General features: G+C 35.3%; 1 protein-coding gene across 1 annotated transcript in view; it reads right to left on the reverse strand.

Annotated features, from left to right (window-relative positions):
* TBX20 (T-box transcription factor 20) overlaps positions 1-24,986 on the reverse strand; it is a gene marked incomplete at both ends in the record, with an annotated part of 50,663 nt that overhangs the window by 15,357 nt on the left and 10,320 nt on the right. The window contains 2 exons of the mRNA XM_082847071.1: positions 13,171-13,247; positions 22,052-22,210. Of these exons, the coding sequence (XP_082703197.1) occupies positions 13,171-13,247; positions 22,052-22,210 (236 nt within the window). The remainder of the gene's footprint in view (positions 1-13,170; positions 13,248-22,051; positions 22,211-24,986) is intronic.

Genomic DNA, 24,986 nt, shown 5'->3' on the forward strand with positions numbered 1-24,986 from the left:
ATCTGTGAGTGAAAGAAATAAGAAGGCAACATGTCCAGATAATCCTCTGGGAACTGGGCATCCCCTTCTGCCCTTTGATCAAGGACAATAAGAACAAAGAAAAAAGAATGAAATCTTTTGATCATTCCAGAAAAAAGGCTGTCACTTATATGGGAAAGAATATTAGATTGTCATCAGAGTTTGACAGCCATAGTTTATTCCAGGAGACACTGAAGTAACAACATATCTAAAATATGGCAGGAAAGAAAATGTGATGGAAGGATTGTGTATACCAAGTCCAACTGACTTTCACAAATGGAGGCCACAGACTGTCATGTTCATGCAAAAGACAAGGAATTTTGGTCCCACTACAGCCTTTCTTGAGGAACCAAGTAGAAAATGAACTTCAGACAACCAAAACATGGGAGAGATACTGACATAAGATGCATCAGGGACATTAAATATATATTTACTTATAGAACTAAGACTAAACCATGGTTATAAGAAAGGATACAGTATTCTCCGACAAGGTAGATGAGATACAGTTCTCAAAAATGGGGGGGAGAATGGGGAAAGAACATGGTAAGTAGAATAAAGTTGTTGATTATATATGTTTATTAACTGGGATTAAAAGGATGTTACTTCAAATCAGATGCTGAAAAAGAGGGAAAGTAGGGGGGAAGAAAAAAGAAGTTACTAGTTAATTTCAATATTGCCTCTAGGAGGGGACTTAAAGAAAATTAGAGGGAGAGTAGGAGTTCTTAACAGATATTAGTGTAAAGGAAAACAGAACAAGAGTATGAATCTTGCTAGTTACCAAATAAAGTATTAAAAAAAAGGTTGCTAATAAAATAGACCACATAGTAAAAGATTATTTATATAAAATACTTGTATATCTATTTAAATATAACAAAACAATATGCCACAACTGAGCCCAAACATATTACTATATACATTACATGTATATTATATACTTACATAGTACAGATATATATATATGTAATAAAATACTAATGTACATTGTTACATAAAAAACAAGGTGAAAATGTATAGAGTGTTAAAATTTAAGAAAAAGCATATATAAACATGTATCTGCTTATATTAAAAAACATAATATATTATATTAAAAAACAAGGATAAACAATGCTTTTTCTTTTTTTTTAATGGTTACCGATAGGAGAGGGAAGAAATAGGATGGAGGAGATATAGAATTTTGACTGTCTTTGAATAAGTCATGTTCTGTAGATTTGTCTTGAAACCATGTAAATCATGTATTAAATAACCATATAAGAAAATTATACTTTTTTAAATTCCAAAAAATAAAAAATACAATAAAACAAATGAACCTAAATGTGTATCATTAGGTTAGTGGTATGAACAAAAAACAAAACAAAACTTAAAAAAAAAAAGCACAACACTGTAGTATCAACAGAATCTACACTAAGGACAAAAAGAACCACAGAAAGATTTTTAACTATTTTTAGTTGGCACATTGTTGGAGATATGCTGACGTACATATTCTGAGATTGCTGTGCTTCTCTATGCTGTGAGATAAAGCAAAAAAGGAGCAATGACAGAATATTCTGTCATTCCTGGTGTTACTGAGAACTAGAGGCTCAGCATGAGAGAAAAGAAGTACAGATAAAAGGTCAGAGAGGTTAAGTAAAAACTTTATCATCCTGAATTGAAATAGAAAGTATCAGTATGAACTTAAGTAGGATTTTACCTTTAAAGTACATGTGGGTGTGCACACACATATCCTTCAAACTGAGGACAGAGAGTATCTCTGGGGAGGGGGATTCTGAGAAGTGGAGGCTCACATTTGACTTATTTAAAGTTTGAGTACTGGATTCTTACACATTTTAAATATCATATTTTTCCATTTTAAAATGCAAATTTGGGAAATATTAGTAAAAGTATTTTCTACTTCTTTAACAATAAACTGGATGATGTTTTCGGAGTCTTTCTAACACCAGCTTTCCCAAATACCTTTTATACTGTTCTCTAAAGGCCCTGAAAGTTTTCTCTGAAAGAGGAAAAAAAATTACAACCTAGTTTTCAGTTATTCATTATAGTTGAGGCACAAGATAGACGATGGATAAAAATAACATAGATAATTGAAATTTACAGAGAATCTTAAGTATGCATCTCTGAAGTTATTACTCTGTCATCCTACTCTGTCATCTTCTGGCTTGAACTACAGGTGCTAAAATGACCCTAAGGCATGTCTCAAAAACTACCATTGTAAAGATAGGGAGGATAAGGTGTTGGCAGAGATCAGATCTCACCGGCTTTGTCAATTAGCATCACCATATGGGCCTCAAAATGAAATTCTGAGTTTCTTCATTTTAAATACCATCCTAAGGAGGTAAAATTTCTGGGTAGAAGTTTTCCTTGCTGCCAACATTTCCACAGCCCCTTAAAGCTCTAAGCCTGTGATCAGCAAACTTACTCTGTAAAGGCCTGGTAGAAAATAGTTCAAGCTTTGCAGGCCTTAGGATCTCTGTCAGATATACTCAGCTCTGTCACTGTAGCATGAAAGCAGCCACATACAATACATAAATTGAAAAATGTGACTGTCCTGCAATAAAACTTTATAGACAATATATTTTAATTTTATATTATTTTTGCATGTCACAAAATTATTTTTATAACTTTTTCAACCATTTAAAATGTAAAGACCATTCTTAGCTTGTGGGCTATACCAAACAGGTGGCAGACAGCAGGGTTTGCCAACCCCTGCTCCAAGCTATTTGCCTGATTAGAGATGGGCCCCACTCACCCCACACTGCTCTTTATGAAAACCTTACTGCCTCAGAAATTCCAGAAGCCAGCTTAGAGCTGTGTTAGAACCGACACTGCTTGCTTTCTAGCACCAGAAGTCATTATTTAAGACCTAGGAATTATCCATAAACTGAACCTCTTTAGCAAACCTGCCAAAATACTTGCTGCTCCATGGCTTGATGCAGGTAAAACTATAAATTTCCAGAATAGCAGATTTGCAACTTTGTTTCCTGAAGTTTTCTTCTTCATCTAAACTAATAGTGTTTGAGCTCTGAGCAAGAAGGCCTGATTCCCTCTGGGCTTGTGTCCAAATTTCATGTGTTTGAAAGTTTTGTTCAATCCCAGGGAGTTTTAAACATATTTTATAGAGACTCTCAGTGTGAAGGGAGAGTGCCAACTGCATACTTTGACATTTTAGCCACAGGAAAGGAGTGAGGGAAGCATCAAACAGCGTGCGGTTCATCGCTGTACAGGGAGGAAAGCTACTTGGGGGAATGGGGAAGAAATGAAAAGCCCTCTGTCAGAGCTTCACCTAAACCCCACCTTGGAGCAGCGGAGATTAATGATAATGGCAGATCTTTGAGCAGTTGATGAGAAGCAGATTCTTACACGGCTGGAGGCCATGAGGAAGGGATCCCACAGCAGCACCCTCTCAGCTAGCACACTGTGGTCTTGGTACATTGAAGGGTGCGGGGCTAATGACCACCACCGGCTCTGGAGGAGGGCCATGAGGTTGCTTTGCTGGGCATGGTGAGGGAACAGCTGATTTCCAGCTGCTGAGGCAGACAGGGTAATATAATCAATGCAAAGGTAAAACTCCCTTTTCCAAGGCTATCTCCACCTACCTGCAACAACTTCCTAACCCAAATAGAATAATTTTATTTCCAAATTGGCACACTCACAGTAAGTTTAAATTATTACCCCTTCTTCAGTCTGCACCTGCAAGATTAAACAAAGAGCCACATGATTTTATTCACAATTAATCTCAGCTCCTAACGCTAAACAGACATCCCATTCTATACATGAGCTAGAGAAAGATAATTGGAATTACAAAACACTCAGCAATTCAAAAGAAGAAAACTAATTTTTAAAAACGGAACAAGTGATCTCTTTTGAAACAGACTTGTTCCAAGAAACAAATGTTTTAAGTCTCTAATTTGTAGTTTCAAGTTTTTAGTGAGATTTAAGAAGACCCTATACTAATAAAGCAGGGACTAGCAGGAATGAAAAGGAAACAATCTGAAAATGTAAAAGTATACTTGAAAGTGACAAAATAATAATTACCACATTTTAAAAGAACTCAATAAGGACAGCAAACAGAATACCGGATGCTGTAGAAAACAGAATCAACAAATTAGAAGACTCATATAGGAAATTCTTCCAATATCAGAGTAAACAGTTAAAGAAATAAAAATTATTAAACAAAAGATGAAAGAAGTAGGGAATAGATTCAGGAGTTGTAACATTTATATAATAGGAATTTTAGTAGGTCTGAATAGAGCAGAACAATTAGAAGCAAAAAGAATGAGGAAGAGGAGGAAAAAAAAAGAACAGGAAAATTTTCCTGAGATAAGTAACAACTTGAGTTTTCAATTGGAAGGGCTCAGTTACATTGTAAATACGAATGAAAAAAATTTACAACTGAACAAATACTGGTACAATTTCTGAATTTCAAAGGAAACTTTCTAAAAGCATTTTTATCAGATAGGAAAAAAAGGTAATTTTCCAACGAAGGAAAGAGAGTGAATTTAGCATCAGCTTTTACCCTATCTACAGTATTTAAAAACTAGATGACAAAGGAAGGTTGAAAGAGTTCTGAGGAGAAAGACAGTGACGCTAGTCAGGTTATAATAATGGCAACAGATCCTCTCAGATATGTATGAACTGATAAAGAGGGTCACCCATATATCCTTCCTCAACCAATTACTCAACATTTTTCAACAACTGAGAATAAAGTCAGAACACAATTCCAGTAATCAGAGTATAACAGAAGAAATGAGCGTTAAACAATGAAATGAGTGTGACTAGAATTAAATTTAAATGATTGTGGTTGATGTATTTGTGATCCTTACATTAAGAAAAGGAATTGAAAAAGAAGATAAAGAAGATGCATAAATAAACTGTATTTTAAATCCCAGATTTTTTAAGTCAATGCTATAGGTTGAGGGAGGGGCAGTACAAGGAAAAAATCACATACTAAATATCTCCTATTTTACAAGAAAAGAAAATGTATAGTTTCATTCCTAACAATAACAGAGAAATATCAATTTTACAATTATGTCTTTCAGAATTTAAAAGCATAATTATATTAAAAAGAAATATAATGAACATTAGAGAAAGGACTTTGGTTTCAAACTAACCTGGTATAAGGCTCAGCTGTCACAAATTACCGTATGTGAATTTGAATAAATTATTAATCTCTTTAAGCTTCATCTTAATAGGGATGATAGTCATTCTTTATTAGAGAATTATTTTGAAGTGTAGCTGAAATAAAATGTATCAACTGCATAGCTCACTGGCTGACATGTGGTGGCTGTGGAATGTTAACTGTAATTAAAGCGGAGTGGGGTGGGGGGTGGTGCTGGGACTTGATAAATTTAACAAAAGACAGGAAGAGAAAATAAGGGGTAAAACAAATAGTTGAATTAAACAGAGAGCAGAAACAGGTAGAAAGAAACAATACCAAATATATCAGTGGTCATGATACTTGGAGATAGATTAAATTTTTCAACTAAAACACAAAGACCTTCAGACAAAGTTTTAAAAATACAGATACTCTGTATGACATCTTTAAAGACACATCATTATTTACTCAACAAATATTTGAGTGTTTACTCTATCCCAGGCACTATTCTAGGCTCTGGGGATATAGTAGGAAGCAAAAGACAAGGCATTGGACCAGATATTGGGGGCTGCATAACCTAGGCAGAGGGTAAGTAAGTATAAAGGCCCTAACTGGGGCTAAGATGGGTCTGGGCATGTTCAAAGGAAAGTGAGCAAGACAAAGGTAGGTAAGTTCAGAGAGGTAACTGGGAGGGCTGGAATCAGATTCTATGGGACCTTTCAGGCCTTGTCTGGACTTTGGATTTTACTGTGAATGGGAAGATGAGTCACTCTGAGCAAGAGTGATGTGATCTGACTTCCTTTCTTCGATAAGATCATTCTGATTGGTGAACTGAAAATGGACTTAAGAACAGTAAGAGTGGGAGTAGAAAGATCAATTAGGAAATTAATGTAATAATTCAGGAAAGAGATGATATTGTCCTAGATAAGAGTGGTAGCAGTGAGAATGGTAAAAAGTAGTTGGACTCCTCTGGATATAGTTAGAATGATTAGTTGCCTGCATGTGGAAAGAGAAAGAGGGGTCAGCAAGGGTGACACCCAGTCTTTTGGCTGGAGCAACGGGAGGGATGCAGCTGAGAAGGGAACTGTAAGAGGAGAGCAGGTGTAGAAGAGTGTAGTTGGGCATCCTGTTGTAGATGTGAGGTACCCTTAGCAGAGACGGAAAAATAAAAGAAATAGCCAGCCAGAGCTTCGACTCTAGAGAGGCCAGAACCAGAGATGTAAATTTGATAGTAGTCTGCATATAATGGCATTTAAAGGCATGAAACTGGTGATATCACCTAGGAAGGGGATGCGAACTGAGAAGAGAAGAGGTCCAAGGACTAAGGCCTGGAACACATTACTGTTTACAGATGGAGGACAAGGGGAAGAACCAACAAGGGGATGGAGAAAGAATGGCCAATACAGTAGAATAAAAACCAGAGATTGTGAGAGATCTTGGAAGCAAAGAGGAAAAAGGGAGAGAATAAACAACAGTGTCAAACCCTGGTAATAGGTGAAGTAAGATAGGACTGAGAATTGACCATTGTGGTTAGCAATGGAGAGTTCACTGGTGACCGGGACAGAGGTGGACTGGTGGGGTAGTGTGGGTGAAACTCTAAATGACAGGGTAGAAGAGACAAAGGGAAGAGAGGAACTGAGAAGAGAATACACACAACTCTTTTTAAGGAGCTTTACTATAAGAAGGAGTCGAAAACTGGGAAAATCAGTAACTCAAGAGACACATGGCATCAAGAGAAGGTTGTTTTTTACTTAATGAAAGAAATGTCAAGATATTTGTTTGATTATGCAAGAGAAAGAGGGGTCTATTGCTGTAGGGACAAAGATTTTTAAAAATTGGAAGGCAAATAAAAGCAAAAAATGTTAAGATATACCAATATAAGATGAGACAAAGTAGAACTCAAGACAGGCATTAAATGGGATAGAAGTAAATGATCATTTGACTGATAAATTATGGAACAAACTAAGAAAGGAGTTAAAGAAGTATTCCTCAAAAGAATAGTGCACCCAGATGAATTTATGGGCAAGACTGTAAAGTATCACTTCTTTGGATTTAAACGGATCAAACAATAAAAAGAAGGAAGATATTTCAGTTTATTCAAACAAACTAGCAGAAACCTGATACCAAAGACTGACAGAGAAGTAAAGAAGAAACAAAGTATATCTCTGTTATGAAGACTGATACAAAGAGTCTTAAATAAAATATGAGTAAGTTAAATCCAGCAATATATTACAAGAAAAACAGATAAAATCCAGATAGGATGTATTCCAGAAATACAAGGATGGCTGAACATAGTATGACTAGAATTAATCATATTGTTATTTAAAAGTAGAAAAATAATTTAAATTGTCTCAGTGGATGTTAAAAGAGCATTTAATATAAATTCAGTTAACATTCAGGATAGCAAAATATTCTTAATTTAGGCATACCTCAATATGATAAAGCATATCAATCTAAAACCAACAGCCAGTGAAAACCTTATATAATGATAAAACATGAGGTGTTACTAAATAAGTCAAGGACAAGAGAAAAATGCTATCATCACTTTTTAATAGTATTCTGGAAATTTTAGTCAGTGTAATAAAACAAGAAAAAGACATTGTTAAAGGCGTAAATCCTAGAAAGAAAACGATAAAATGATCATTTTTGCAAATGATATAGAAATCTAAGTGGATAACTCAAGAGAATAAAAGGAAAAATTGTTAAAACTAATTTTTTTAAGTTCAATAAAATGGCAGGATGCCAAAGACATATAGGAATCAATAGCTTTTTACAGACTAGACCGATTTCTAATTAAAAATTCTAGTACATTCTAGACAAAAGAAAGGTAACGTGAGCCACGTATGTAATTTTTAATAGTCTAGTTGTCACATTTTGAAAAAGCAAATGAAATTAATTTTAGTATTTTATTTAACCCAGTATGTCTCCAAAATATTATTTCAACATGTAGTCAATATCCTAAAACTATTGTTGAGATACTTTCAGTCTTTTATTTCATACTAAACCCTAAAAATCAGTGTTTGGGTTTTTTGTTGCTTGTTTTTTTGTTTTTGTTTTGTTTTTTGGTGCCTATGGTATTTCTTAATATGGAATAGCCACATTTCAGGTCCTCACTAGCCATCTGTGGCCAGTGGCTATTTAACTGGACAATGTAGCTTTGTGCCTAAGAAACTGTGTAGGACTTATAAACTTGAAAATACCAAAACTTCTAAAGAACATAAGAAGAGGTTTCAGTAAAAAGACAAACATATGACATACTCCTAGAAGTCTCAATACTGTAAAGATATCATTTTTCTCCCCCAAATTATTATATAAATTCAACACAAGCCCAATCAAAATTCCAATGACGTTTTTTGGGAAGACTGGACAAAATTCCAGAGACTGGAAGCATAAATGTCAAAGAATGTCAAGAAAATTTGAAAATGACAAGTAAAAAAAGATCTGGAGTTTGTCATATCAGATATCTATACCTATCATCAAATATTTATATATTATACCAATTTACCAAAATTATAACAATACAATACTGGCAGATCAATAAAGAGACTAAAAACAACTATAGGTAAGAATTTAGTATATGATAAAGGGGAAATTTTTTAAAAGTGGGAAGGAATATATTAGTAAATATATAGTTTTGGGGCCACTTATAAAAAATATACAATAACATCTATTTTATATTTTATACAAAATCAATACTGCATGAGTTAAGTATTTAAATAAAAACCTAGAAAGCAATAAAATGATAGAAAATCTGTAGTTGAATATTTACCTATTTATGTTTTTTTGTACTAGAGAATCTTTTTAAGATAGAAATCATAAAGAGAACAATACATTTGGTGATGAAATATTCTGTTTATCAAAAACATAAGTAAAAAGCTAATTTCAAACGGATAAAATAATTCCAATATATATTAACAATAAAAATATTAATACATAAGAACAGCTTTTGTAGATGAATAAGAGAAAAGATGAACAATCCAAAAGAAAAAAACAATGGGCGAAGGACATAAATAGGTCAATTTACAAAAGAGAAATGCAGAGTTTCACCTATCAAATTGGCAAAGATAACAAGATGATGATCATATTTCACAAATGTGCAAAGAAATGGACACTCTTGATCATGACATGGACAATCTTTCTTGAAGGAAACTTGGCAGTATATATGAAAAGCCTTTAAAACATGCATATCTTTCCATTTATATGAGGTACCTAAACTAGACAAATTCATTGAGACAGAAAGTAGAATAGACATTACCAGGGGCTGTGGAGAGGAGGAGTAGAGAGTTACTGTTTAATGGGTACAGATTTATTTGTTTGGGATGTTGGAAACATTCTGGAAATGGATATGGTGATGGTTGTATAACATTGTGAGTGTACTTAATGCCACTGAATTATACACTTAAAAATGCATATTTTACCACAATTTAAAAAAATTCCATTGCATGACTATAAAAATTTATTAAACCATTCTCCTATTGTTGAACATTCAGGTTTTCCCCAAAATTTAACAATTAAAAATAACATTATGGTTAAAATAATGTGTATCCTTTTACACAGCATTTTTATTTGTTAGTATTTATCCTATAGTAATAATGAGTAACATGTGTAAAGATATACGTTTTACTTCCTGGCACTGTTTGTCATAACAAAGAGTGGGAAACCTAAGTAACTAACATTATAGGATTGGTCAAATTATTGTACACAATGGAAAATTAGACAGCCATTAAAAAGTATACTACAGACATATACCTATTGATATTAAGGGAAAAATGATTAAAAATAGTGTGTGTGGTAAACTTCAAAGGAAGTTAATGTTCATATGTGCATAGGAAAGTATCTGGAAGAATATATAAGTTTTGTCAGTGGTTATCTCTGAGTGAATGGGATTTTGTTACTTTTTTTATGCTCTTTTTCTTGCTTGTCAGTATTTTTCTGCAATAAGCATGAACTCTAATTGTAAAAAACAAAGCAAACAAACAAACAAAAAACTTAACAGAAGAAACTTAATTTTGAACATTTAAATATCTTCATAGTTATTTCTGCTTTCTCCGAAGTAATACCATGCCTTCACTTACTATACAAAGTGCCCCTTCCCTCCCCACAAAAGAAAAACCAACTGATAGAGTGTCTGTAAGTTATTTATTATATGGCACCAGCAGATAATTCTTTCCCTGAACTAAATAACTATAAATTAGATTATATTAAGAAATCCCTTTGAGCTTTTGATTTGCTTCTTGGCTGTCCATTGTAGGTATATGTGCAAAGCATCTAATGAAAACACTTTCTACTTTTGGTAATGAGTTACCTTTTATAAATGAGGGAGATGCTGTCCCTGGAGAAGGCTGCACATGAAGTATGTAAGACATTCAGGTATCTGAATGGAACCTCATAAAATGAGAGCAAGAAAACCAGAATGCCCTTTAGAGTATCCTCAAAGTTTGTGCAGATGTAGAAAGAATAATACTGTGAGTTTAGAGGTATAAGGCAAACAGATCCAATCCTAAAGGCATTTTTGTTTGGGTGTCCCACACAGTAGCTGTAAATCTAGAACAGGAAACTTGAAATCATTAAGGTCACATATTTATAACATCATATTCAATTAGGTTAGAAAAGTGCAATTTCTGTCATCATGTCCTAAAAAGATGTGTTTTTCTCTCAGATCTCTTATTAAAAAAAGCTCTCTATATTGTTACAAATAGGGCTGTTTTCAGTCAGTTACAAGGAGCAATTCAATTACTAGATGGTTTAGTGCAGTAACTGACTCCAGACTAATTTAATTTCTTTAGGTCTCCAAAGATCAATTGATCTGATTTGTCCCATCCCCAAAGGCTGCTTAGAAAAAATTCAGACTGAAATACCTGGAAATGAAATCCAAAACCTTGGCCAATTTCACACTACTTAGGTCATCTTGCAAACTTGCAGCTAGTTACATAAGATGCTCTCTTGGCCCTCAGACCATTGAAAGCTTCTTAGCTTCATGTACATGTGAGTGTTCCCCACATCAGGATGTTTATTAAATAAGTGGAAAATGTGGCTGCGTGTGTTATCAAATCCGTCTCTCTAAAGGGTAGTGAGTCTGGGTACTTGTCTCTCATGAGCACAAGTGCAACAAAAGGGGCTATTTTTACTCTAGGAGTAGTTTATTAAGACTATTAAAAGTAGCTTAGATGGGGTAAAACTATGCTCATCTAATAAAATATAATTATTTTACATTTTGAGATTTAGAAGTGCTTTCATAAATGTCATCTTACATGGTTCTCATAATAAACCTTTGAGTAAGCAGGGTTATTTTCTCCATTTTTCTAGATGAGGAAACAGACTCAGGGGTTAGGTGACTTCTCTAGGATCACTCAGGCAGGAAAAGGCAGAGCTGGGGCTCTAACCCATGACTTTGTCTCTATATACCATGCTCATCCACTGATTTGAGACAGAAGATATGATGCCCACTGTAAAAACACATCACTTACTTCCCGACTGAGCCACTGTTTTCATTCTTGCCTGACCCCTGACTAGAACGGAGAAAAAGTTCACATATTAAAATTCCATTTGCATAAACCCAGTCTGAATCAGTACCTCTGGCACTCCAGAAATAGGAGATAAAAAAGGCCACACCTAAATGCAAGTAGCCTTTGTAAATGGACTCCTTTGTCACCCACGCTGCTGATACCACTTTCTCACTGACTTGGGTCTTATGACCTATTTGCATGCCTATGTCCCACCTAATTGGAGAGTTATCTCCTTGCCATCTCTCTGCATTTTGCAATGGATTTTTCAACAAGCTCAAGTTTCCTTCCCTGATCTCTCAATACCCCACAGTCACTTGTCAAGCACTCCAACTAATTAATCTTTTCTACTCAGATGCCACAGTTCTACCCAACTTTCAGTCTCTCCTGCTGGATACTTTGTCTCCCCACTGAGCTTCTACATCTGTTCCCACAAGTCAAAACCACACGCCTATGCTCTGCCATTTGGGAAGGATGAGGGAAGGATAAGACAGATGTTGCTAAAACACGTAATTATCCTTTAATTTGAGTTTCCAGGACAGGTCAGAGAGAAGTGCTGAGGTCAGATGTGACCATGTGGTAGGTAACAAAGAGTGTGGCAGAAACATGTAGCAGTCGGTAGGGAAATCACACAAAGATTTGGAGATAAAGCTAGGGTACCCCACCTGTCAAAAGATTCCAGGCCACGTAAAAGATCAGATACAGAAGATGAGTAAGATCTGACGATCTAATGTGTGAAATGGTGACTATAGTTGATAACATTGTATTATATAATTCAAATTTGTAAAGAGAGTGGAACTTAAATGTGCTCACCAAAAACAAAACAGAATAAGTACAGAAAGTTACATAGTATGTTTAAGGGATACAAATAATCTTCTCCTTGAAAAAAACATTTTTTGACATTAATTTTGGGCAAACTATGCACCTCAATATAGTCATTACTCATCACGTAGACAGTCTCACACCGTGTGAACCATTTTAATTAAATAAAAAGTGGGGTAAATTACGGCACATGATTGTCACTTGCCTTCTTAAAGGTCCTGAGATCTGACAGCTTTCCTATTAAGTATAAGCAGTCTATGCTGTAGGTAAAATATACCCCTTGATTTAAATGGCCTCTCCTTGTTTCAAAATTCCAAACTACCTTTATAGTCTTTATGTTAACAAATATATCCACTTCAGAAGGGAAAGGCTATTAAGAATCTATTTCTCTGTGGATTGCCACTCAAGACATGAAGCTTAATATCATGTAGAGGACTGTGTCTTTGATAACAAAGAAGCCCCGTTGAAAAAATGTCCTGTCCAAAGAAACCACTTCACTCAGAAATTGAGTTTAGAATAGATCCAGCTGCTGCAGCTGTCAAAGCTTAAGCAGTTGCATATCTACAGGGTTTATAACTGGAAGGGAAGGTGGGGCAGAGAACTGGAGACTATACAGAGTATTGGAGACTCTATACAGTGAGGTTATGGCTCTTTGGTGTTGAAAGGAGTGTGCTCTTACAAACTAGTGCTTCTCTTTATCTTATCTAGGCAAAAAAGTAAACAGAAAATTCTCATTACCTCTCAATGTCAGTGAGCCTGGAGGAGTCCCGGAATCCTTTGGCAAAAGGATTACTATCTATTTTCAGCTTGGTTATCTGGAAAGGGAAGAAAGTGTAACAAAACTGTATCATTTCCATGGTCAAGGAAATAAAATCAGAAATAAAAAGTTTGTTCATTTTCCATCATGGCACCCCAAGAATATCTTAATGTCTCTCAGTATTGTGATAGAGGTTAAAATTGCTAAGGAAGTTCACAAGAGGCCTAAATTGGGTGGAATGGTCAGAGAAGGCCTCAGAGAGAAGGAAGTAGTTGAGGACAGACTGGTCCTAAAACAGGCTGGAAGTCAATGGATAGAGACAGTTTGAAATGGGGGCCTTTTACAAACAGTGTGGCTGCCGTGTGAAGTATTTAAGAGAGTAGTGAAAGGCTAGAGCTCGACTGGGGAATAGGGAAGCTGTCTAGAAGGCCAGCATTGGTGAGTAATGGGGAATAAAAACAAGAACGTTACCTCATGCTGACTTGGCAGCCTCATTTGTTAATACCATGGGTACCGATATATACCATAATGGATACCACAATAGTAACTTCATGTTCAATACTATATGAAATACCTGACATAAATACATGATATAAAGCTTTCAGCATATAAATTTACCCCTGTTCCCCTTTCCATCTGACTAAATAAGAATCAGATTAGTGGGTCTCTTATTATCCTCCCATATAATGTTACTTACAGACTCTATGCTTATATGGAAAAAAAAATTTCCTAATAAGAATCATAGTCTGAAGTATTAAGTGTCTATGTTGTGCTAGTCATAATTTTCACAATATTAATGTAGAAAGATCCATTAAAATATATGCACTGCACCTTCACGGGAAAATGTTAGGTTACAAAGAAAATAAATAAATAAAACATTGATTAAAAGATGCTCTACTTGCAAAATTTCTGAGTGTTAAGAGCTAAAAGGAATGGAGGAGAATTATTGGAATTAGAACGACAGACACCTTTAAAGAGAGTCATAGCTCATTTGTGTCAAAATGAGAACCCACATTCATCTTTGGAAAGAGAGACACACACAGAATAGTCTTAACCTGGAAAAAAAGTTATAGATTGAGGGCGGCATGCCTTCCTCTTTCAAAGTAAGGAATAAACACAATCAAAAATATATCTATTTTGAGATATATAATAGTTTGAAATACTATTTTGCCAATAAGCAACTTTCCCTTTGATCAGAGTGTATCTACTTTTCATTTTAAACTATTAACATCTAAAGAATTGTTTTTTTCATTACAAAAGACAGTCTTTTTTTTTTACTTTTCAAGTTTTCTTAATGTGAGCTAACCAATGTACAAGCTGCAAAAAGCTATTTACCTCACTTAAAATAGAACTTCCCACACTATCCTTACCAGAGAGACTGAACTTCTCTATCATTAACACTGGCAAGTTGTAAGATTGATTCTTTGATACTAGTTTTTAAGGACACTTGACAGTGCCTCAGAAATGCTCATTATTGTCCCATGCACATTCACTCTAGAGTAGCCAAAAATAAAATTGCTAATTTCCTTTTCAGCTTAGTTAATGGACAATGGTAAACAGTGAAGGAAATAAGCTAGATAAGTAAGAAACCTGTTCTTAATGGACAGCAACAGGTCTTTGTGTGCATAGAAAGAAATATACAGGAACCACTGAGGTTGCCCCTAAAGTGTGGCCATCAAGAGTTTGTAGAGAACATTCTCTCACACTCAGCCACCCCTTTAATTAAGGGCATGGATTTCTAAAGGGTGAAAGCCATTCTTCTAGCCATTCTTTCAGACTAGGATTTAGTATTAAAGGTCAGTTTTCAGGGCAAAGATAAAAAGTTTTATTTGTTTGAAATAAATTACAAACATCTTCTAAAGCCCAAGCAGTCAATATATTCTAGAACTGTAAAACACCAACAAGATTTTTAAATCCTCAAAAATGGGATTTCTTTATCTTTTTCTACTGAATAATTATAAATGAAAATACTTTAGATTTCTAAAGTGCTTTATAGTTCATGAAAACACTTTCACAATAATTTATCAACAGAAATGAGATCACATGGTCCCTAAAATTCCATGGAGCAGGCAGAGGCATACATAGAACTGGAAGTGGTTTAAGTGCCACTAAAGAAGCTGGCACCACGTCCCCTGCAGTGTTAGGTGATGTTAAGTGTGAACCAAACCCAGATAAAAGCTTCAAACTGAAACTGTAAGATACAGCAATAAAGTTAAGTCTTCAAGTTCAATTCTTACAAGCTCATTTATAAAAAGTGAATGGATTTGCCAATGGATAAAATTTTCTGGAGACAAAGGCAAATAATATCTGATGGAGAAATTTTGAACGAAGTCCTTTTGCAGCCATCCCTCTAAAATATGAACCATATCAGGAATTCCCTGGTGGTCCAGTGGTTAGGACTTGGCGCTTTCACTGTCGGGTCCCGGGTTCAATCCCTGGTCGGGAAACTAACATCCTGCAAGCCACGCAGTGCAGCCAAAAAAAATTTTTTTTAATAAATATAACAAAAAAATGTGAACCATATCAAGCTTTGTTTGAGTCTTTATAAACTAAAAGAATAGAAAATATTATCTATCTGTTATAACAGTTAAAGAACCACCTTTGATCCACTTTGTCCCTGAAAAGGATTTTGAGAATTGTATTTGTTGTTATTTATATTTCCAGGAGGTAGACTGTTGGCTCAGAATGTGATGATTGTGGAGTTGTCGTAGAAAATAAATATTCTCAGTGTGTGTGTGTTAGTTGCTCAATTGATGTGTCACCATATCTAGTATTACTGCCATAACTTTGAATGAGGAAGTGAATCAAATTCAACACAAGTTTTCAGATTTCTTTGGAATTTTCTTTCATTTATTAGAACTTTCTCTTTCCAGTATCTTTTTGGTCCTTCTTTCATCATCCCCAAGAGTATCAATGGTAACTTTTTAACTTTACATTTGATATAATTTCAAACTGAAGGGAAGTTTCAAGAATAGTACAAGATGTACTCATACAGCTAGATTTACCAGTTGGTTCAGCAGTGATTTAACTTTAGTGTGTTAATTAGAAAAGGAGCTCAAGAGAGTAACCAGGTATTTACTTTCTCTATGGACTATTTTATCTAATTCCAGGGAAAAAAATTGCTTTTGGAAGTTAGAGAAGAAAAGCTGAATGGATCTCTTACTACTAAAATTGTACGGGGGCCCTGAACTAACCACTACAGTCTTGAACAGGCTTTATGGAGTACTGATTAGCAGTACAGGGACTGTGGGTAGACTTCTTAATGAGCCCACCGTGCTCACTGTGATATCACAGACTCTGAATCTACTGGGGCACCAACAATAAGCACCCCAGAAATGTCTTTTGAACTTTGCTTCCAGGACAAGCAGTCAGAAATATGATTTCATATGTTTACCAGTTATAGACTAGGTGAAATTCTTGAGTCTACATAAAAAGCATTTTGTTTTCTATTTTAAGATAAAGTAATTTTTAAATAGCAAAGTTTTAACATTCTAGTTAATCATGCACTTTTAAAAGGTCAGGCATAGATTTTATTCCATGGATATTTAAATAAAAACCAGTAGTTAATAGAAAGAAATTCATTTCTGCAGATACAGTTTTATATCCCTTTATGAAATGTGGGAGAACGAAAAAGTTACGTATTTGAGAACCAATGAGAGAAAGACCTGAGTTATATACAGTGATGTCAGTTGGACATCATTTTCCTAATATAGAATACCTGCAGCTTGTAAAGCTGTTGAACAGCATCACCCATGTCAAAAGTAAAGCTAAAAGAAAGATCCAAAAACAGTCAGCTACCAAAAACGTATGTAGAGAACCCATGTGAAACTACAAGTATGTCTTTATGATTCAACAACAAATTATAAAAGCAGCAATATTTTTCATTTTATGAGGAAGAAGAATTAACAAGGACAGCAGTATGTGCTTAAGAAATCCTGTTTCAAGTGTATGTACATATATGCAAATCACTGACTAATTGTGGTCAAAATACACCTGTTTTTTCATGTATTATCTTAATAATATGGAACATAATACACTTCCTAACCAAAAAAATTCATTCTTTCAACATCTCCTTTATAGATAAATATATGTATAAATGGAGGGCAGATTTTGACACTGCCAGCTGCACCAAAGAGAAAGGGACTTTTTCTAGTAGTTATTATTCCATGTGATATTACTGGACTGAATATAGCTGGGGTTCCCAGCCACAAGGTGAAATTGGCCCTCAGAGACCGTTTCTCCAATTATCAGGAAAAGATCTGTCCAAAGGCATTTAAAAATGAAACCTGACCTACACTTCAACTTTACAGCAATGGCTTGCCTGCTCAAAAACAATGTATGACCTTTAAATCTTATATTATAAAATAGTTTTTTGAAAGTATAATGTATTTAGCTTTAATCTAGAAAGAAATGCAATCATTTCCTCACAAAAACCAGAGGAAAAAATAGAAAAAAGGTCCCGTTTTCATTACTTACAAATAAAACTACCAGACACAATAAATGAGAAGCTTTTTCACGAATTCTAATGGAAAATTTGATTTGGCTTTTAATATATATGTAAATAATGTCCTATCCAAAGTTTAAGAGATATAAAGGCGGTCCTAAGTATGAACTTTTAAATCTTCTTTCTCTCTTTTCTCCCTGTTCTTTGTGCATGAAAATACTCTAATATTTATACTGTACTTAGTACATATTTGTTTATTTCCTATATATTTATTTTATGTTTATTATGGGTAAATCAGTAGACAAGCATGGTATAGCAGTGAAAAGGCAGTAAATGTGAGGAGGCCTAGAAAGAATCAAGGATAACTTCAGAAAACTGTATAAGACTAATGAAAATACTAACCCCCAAAATGATTTATTCACCCCACATGAATTTCGATTGGTCTTACGAGGTCTATAAACCATTTGCAAAAATGGCTCATTAGTATACCAAATCAAATTTTTGACTATTAATTGAATTTCAAATATATATGTGAGTAGATTTCACTTCACCACTGTGGCTGCCATCTTCTTTGCCTGTAAACTGGGACTAAGAAACAGACCATCTTAGGGAACAACTGTTAAGGATCAAATGAGATGCTGTGCATAAACATGCCTTTGGAAATTGTAAGGTACTCTATAAATAAAGCACGTGGTGACTGTTGGACTGTCTCTGGAATGTCCAAAGAGGATTTGCCACCATTTGGATTTTTAAATGTTAGTGGCAACTTTTCAATGAAATAAATGAATGCACAAATGTTATACTATTTATCTTTAAGTAAAAGCACACACACATGCACACACACACACATACAGCATTGTGCTAGGGATTATGGCTTTAAAGGTGGGTGCACAGAAATAAACTCAGACATGGCAGGATCTATTGAGAAAAGCAGTACTGAATTTAATCACTTATTGTGGGTTATTTAGCAATGAAATGATATATACTAATCATATTAATCGTTACACTTAATGATGCAGTGAAAGGTAGCTAGGCGCTGGTAGGTGGATTTTGAGCCTATTTATAATCTTAATTAGAAATAAACATTTTCAAGAGGAGCAACTAGTGTTGGGATATGTGTTTATTAGAATCTTAGCCTATTTTAATTTAGCAGTATTTTCACATTCAGTTTCCCAACCTTGACACTGTCAGTGGTCATTTTCTTGGCCTTGCAATCCAGCAGGATGCTACCAAAAAGGAGGAGTTAATACCCAGAAGATGGTTCTTTCACTTACCAGATTTGTGACCTTGGGCAAGTGTATTAACCACTCTGGACCTCAGTTTCTTCATCCACAAAATGAGGCTTATGGGGCCTTATTCAGGGGATTAGTGTCAGAATTAAGTGAGATATTGATTAAAAATATAGAGAGATTCTTTTAAATGAAAATAAATCCAAACCATGGACCTTAGGTGGATACTAGTTCAAAGGCGGGGGTGGGGGGGAAGGCTATAAAGACATTTGTAGGTCCATCCCGAAATTTTTAATATGAACTCAATTTTAGATGTTGTAAAGATACTGTGGTTACAAAGTAATCTTATTGTCAGTCTAAACTTGTAGAAGTACTTACAGGTAAAGTATCATGATGCATGCATCTTAGTTTCAAATGGTTGCGAGAAGGGGAAAAGTATGTACATGTACAGAGATTGAGAAATGGGGCAGGGGAGGTAAAGCAAATTGGAAAAATGTTAATTGTTGAATCTGGGTGGAGAGTATACGTGGTTCATTTTACCATTTGTTTAACTTTGGGATATTTGAAACTTTTCTAGATAAATGTTGAGCGGAAACAAAAGAATTCAGTGAGGTAATGTCACTAAAGCATATGGCTCCTATTAGAAACAGCTAATGCCAGTGGATATTTTGACTGTCAATATAGGTTGATTACCATCTTGTTACACTGGCTGCTGTCAGTGTGAAGAGCTCCCTGCACACAGCAGGTAAGCAGTGAGCACTTGCTGAAAAGAAAAGAAATTAACATAAAGAACTGAAACCCTCTAAAAAGGATGTCTTGAATCCATCAGGGTCACATTCATTGAGGGTCCATTCATTGAGAGGAGGTGAGGTTCCCCTTTCTTGGGGACACCAAGCACCTAAAGAGGTTAGGCTTTTAAACCTAACTACCTGGATTCATATCTGTGATGGGAGCAGCAGGGTCACATTGGATAAGTTATTTAACTCCATGCCTCCATTCTTTGAACTGTAAAATGCAACATAAAAATACTGTTGTTCCTATCTCATAATATCATTGTGAGGATTAAATAAGACTGCACTTTAAATGGTGCCTTGCACACCCAAATATTAGCTGTTATTATAATTATGTGGATAATAACCTCCTATTCCGTGTTCCATGATATGAGAGGTCCTGCCAATATTTATTCAGGATTGCTTCTTCATCAATTAAACCAAATCTAAGGTGTTACACTTAGAACTTTCCTTAATTTTGTTCTGCCCATAATTTTCACTAAACAATCCCAAGTTACCTGTTCTTGCTTTGGCTCCCTTTACAGATAATTCTGATAAAAGCAATGAACTTTCCATATGACAAGTTTTTATTTCATTCTCAAACATCAGCAGGTTTTCTTGTATTAGTATAAATCTGATGTTTTATAATATAAAAGCTACTAATTCAGTTAGTGTAAATTGAATTAAATGTTTCAGGAATCTTTTTAGATCCTGTGATACCTGTATTACATGTGTCCTCAAATAAATTAAAAATGGGATTGTTGATGTCAGTGTTCCAGATTCTAAGAGAAATAGCATTATGTTTTAGGGCTTTGTGGGCTTCACTCTATACCCAAATTTTTAGCTTGGGCATTCTCTGAAAGTTGCCACTGCTGTGTTGTTATCTTAAGGATAATTAAAAAGTTATAGTACTTTGCTTTTACTTAAAGATAAATAGTATAACATTTGTGCATTCATTTATTTCATTGAAAAGTTGCCACTAACATTTAAAAATCCAAATGGTGGCAAATCCTCTTTGGACATTCCAGAGACAGTCCAACAGTCACCACGTGCTTTATTTACAGAGTGCCTTACAATTTCCAAAGGCATGTTTATGCACAGCATCTCATTTGATCCTTAACAGTTGTTCCCTAAGATGGTCTGTTTCTTAGTCCCAGTTTACAGGCAAAGAAGATGGCAGCCACAGTGGTGAAGTGAAATCTACTCAAAGTCATATGGAAATTATAGGTGCTTATGCCTTACAGACACATACCCACTCTGGCCATTTTTCTACATCCCTTCTCTGACTTCCTGTTTCCTCATCTGTGTAGGGCTACCTGGGCTTTCAGTTTCATCTTCTTGCTTTTCCTGAGAGACTCAACACCATTTTTGCTTGGTTGACCATCCCACTCTGGACTCTGAGCCATCTATCAGGCAGCACCTAACAGTATTCACTCAGAACCCAAAATATAACATCAAGACATGAGGAGAGCAGGAGTCCTGGATACCTATAACCAGTCAAATAAAAGCAAGACACAAAACCCAGAGTAAACTGACAATGTGAGTTCCTTTTACTAAAGTACAGTGTATCAAAAGGAATTCTACTTCTGGTCCATTCAGACTGTGGAAAAGTTACTTGTCCTCTCTTAGCTTCAGATTCCTCACTAAAGAATGTTACTGTTACCCCTGGCCTTCAAGATTATGCTGACCATGAAAGAATACATGGGGAAGTATCTAACAGGATTCAGAACTTAGCAACACTTTGATAAATATTTACAGTAGAGTTGGACTAAGCCTTATGGATGAAGAAATGCATAAATTTTAAATATGATTTACAACAGAGAATAGAAAATATATAACTCAATATTATAAATTAGATATCTTGATGTTAATTAAATACACAGCTGCTTACATACTACAGTCTATTATCTAAAGAGGCATTTAAGATCATTCTACTAGAATTATCTTACCCTGAATTACAGCTGAATAAATCTCACAAAATATCTAATGTATCAGTAGTTTGGATAGTTGGCTAGCACACTACGTGTGCTAATTTAGCAGAAAAACTGAACTTCTAAATTTTATGAAGCAATGAGTGTATGGTAACACATGTCATGAGGCTCTACCAGAAAGAGAAGGAAGCAGGTAATGTTCTTGAGAAAATTTGAGAAGGCAGATTGGGTCAGGTTTGGGTGGGACATGTGAGCAGTGAACAGCCTGACCAGGAGTATAAAGGTTCTAAGAAAGATGGTGTAACACAGACCTTCATAACCTTGAGCCATGGATACTCAACATATTTGGAAGTCCTGGGGCTGATTCTCCATAGCTTTCTCCAAAGTGAATTTCTGTTTTGAGTACTGGGATAGCCCTTCTCTCCAAGAAGATAACTCTCCTAAAGCCTTATCTTATTCGGGAAATAAATTGTGAAGGGTATACTCACCAGTTGATTCTGGTAGGCAGTGACCGCCGTAAAAACTGTTTCTGGAAAGATGAATGTTCTGAATTCTTCAGACTTCAGATTAAGTAATGAGGCTGTGTGGTCTTTCTTCTTAATGATGTGCACCCGTGGCTGGTACTTATGCATTGAGTTCAAAATTATCTGCAGCAAAGAGTGGGAAGTACAGTACTGGATTTTAAGTACTTATAGTGCTACTAAACAGGCCAAATTACAATGAGGCAAAGAAAGAACCATAAAATCTACTGTGTCAAATGCAGTTTTAAGATTAGGATCTACCCTTTCCATTCTTCACGCAAATAATTTTCACATGATACTGCAGAGTATTGTGAATCACCTTTTACCAAACCAACTGTAAATAATACAGGTTGTTTCAAGTGTCCTTTCTAAAATGATAGAGGAAAAAGTCATCTGGAGGATGTTTATTTTTTTAAAAATGCTTTTTGTTTTTTAGTCTGGTTAGACCAAAGGCAGTATGTCTTTAAATTTTCTAAAGTAAGAAATTACATATTTGAGGAGGCTAGATTGTTATTTGGGGCAGTGGGGGGTGAGGGGTGGGTGGCAGATGGGACGGAGGGAATAAAACAATTTTAAAAGGCAGTGTGGTATAAGGTAGACCTTGGTTGGAATACTGAATCTGCTACTTTCTAGCTCTTTAATCTTGGGCCAAGTGATCTCACCTCTCTTACCTCATTTTCTTAAATGCAAGAACAGTATGAACTTCACAGGGGTTGTGGTGAGGATCAGGCGCTGTAACCCTTGTAAATCACATAGCAAATAGGAAGTGCTTAGTAAACTGTATTATTATTGTCGTCGTCATCATTTCTGACAACTTCATTGATTACTGACTTCCAGTTACAAACTAAGTAAGAATGTTAGTGATGGATGTCTTCCATTCCATAGCTACTAAAAGTTGTCTGGTACTTAGAGATCAGAAATATACCCTGTTAACAGGCAGTATTTTTCATGTATCATTTAAATAAAATACAATAATTTACCATTATGAAATTTGAGCAACAAAACTTACTTTCAGATGTTAAAGATTTTCCACATCTCCCCCTGCCCCGCAACCCAGACAGCTACCTAAATCTACAAAATTGGGTATGTCTTTCCTGGGATAACAGGGCTTACAATGTATGCCCTTCACCCCAAGGGCCTAGCAGAGAGCTTGGCTCTCAGGGGAGGTGCCTGATACATGCTGTGGCAGGACGAGGGTCAATGGCATGCAGTGTTGTTGCTCTCTTGTTCTTTGGCTAACTTGGGTGTGGTGGGTGAGTGTTAACACTGGTTGACTTTAGCAGAGTTAAATACTAGTCACTGTGAGATAACCGATACAGAATCAATCTCTTTTCATGTTGAGATACAAGCCAACAAAGTTACAGGGCATTAACTGGCATTGAATTTTTGAACATGCCATCTTTTTATGATCCCAGACCTGAATAGGAATTACTGAAACAAATGAGACGTTCAAATGAATCAAAAGAAACTTAAAAAAAAGTTATTTCTTTGTGTAATGCATTTATTCCAAGGAGTTCAAGATACCTATGCTCAGTCATAAAACTGGAATAAACTTGAAGTGACAGAAGTAAACATTTGCCTCCTAATCCTGATATAAGAAAAACCTGACCATTCATTATATGTTCTACTAAGAAGATAGAGTTTTCAAATCATACACACACACACACTCACACACACACAATGGAAAAAACCTAAGCTTTAAATAAGGTCCCCTCTTCCTTATACCACTCCCACATTAATTTCCTTTAGGAAAGGGTGTTGGACAGACTCAGACCGCAGACTGAGTCTCAGATCCCAGGGCTCCTTGAACCTCTGCTCAAGCTTTCATGGGGCTAAGAAACACTGATAAAAATGTAGACGTTGTTTCATTGAAGAAATAAATTCCTGGAAATAAGAAATTTTCCTGGAATGCATCTACAAAGGGGGCTTCTTTAGGACTGATTCAAAGAACTTGGCTAAACACCACAGGATCTAAAAATATTTCCTGGTACTTTTCAGAATACACTATTTCTGGTAACAAAGAGTTATATTAAATAATAAAATTTTAAAGCTAAAATGGATATTAGCAACCATGTAAGACTTAAACAATTTGTCAAGGTCTAATCTTAGCATAATCAGACTAGAACCCAGAGCTCCTGAAATATAGCTTAGTGCTATTCCCATCCATGAAGCTGATGCTAAAATTTAGGAAAACATATCAGTTCTGGACAACTGATCTCAAAATGAATTCTCAGGTCTTTCTGGAAAAACTCAAACAGTTCTTATAAAAGTTTCACATTGGAGAATACTAGAACCATAAAAAAATTTCATTTATCTCTGCAAAGATTTCAGTGGAGCCCAAGAAATTTTAATATGAATGACATTAAGAATGATCATGGGCCTACAGAAAATGTCTCTCAGATACTTCATAAATTTTAACCTGAAAAAAAAAATCTGTCAATGAAAACATCTGAAAGAAAGGACAATTCTGCCAACATCCTTGAAGGTAAAAAAAGTCAGTTATCTTTTCCAATACATCAAGTAACAGAAGCCTGTTAACCTACTTCCAACATCCCAACAGTGCCACCAGCAGAGTTGTTAGTTAACCTGGTTACTCTGACTTGGTCGAGATAAACAAGATCTCCTGTGGGCATATGGATGGTGGCAGTGCCTGAAGTGATTTACTTGGTTCCAGGTTCAATCAACCATTTGAAACCATGTCTAGAGCTCTCTCTTAACTATGTGTAACCGTCTTTTTTGAGAAAAGTTTTGAAACTCTTTTTCTGAATTGCATAAATCCAGTAAAAAACTAAAACCTTAAGTAACAGGAGCCTTAATAAAGGGGATAAGAGAGAGAATAATTATATCAGAATATCTAAGCCAAGGAAAGCAACTATGAAAATCCCAATGTGCTTTCTGGCAA

The sequence above is a fragment of the Leucopleurus acutus genome (assembly GCF_964270905.1).
Source record: "Leucopleurus acutus genome assembly, chromosome: 9".
Classification (NCBI taxonomy): domain Eukaryota; kingdom Metazoa; phylum Chordata; class Mammalia; order Artiodactyla; family Delphinidae; genus Leucopleurus; species Leucopleurus acutus.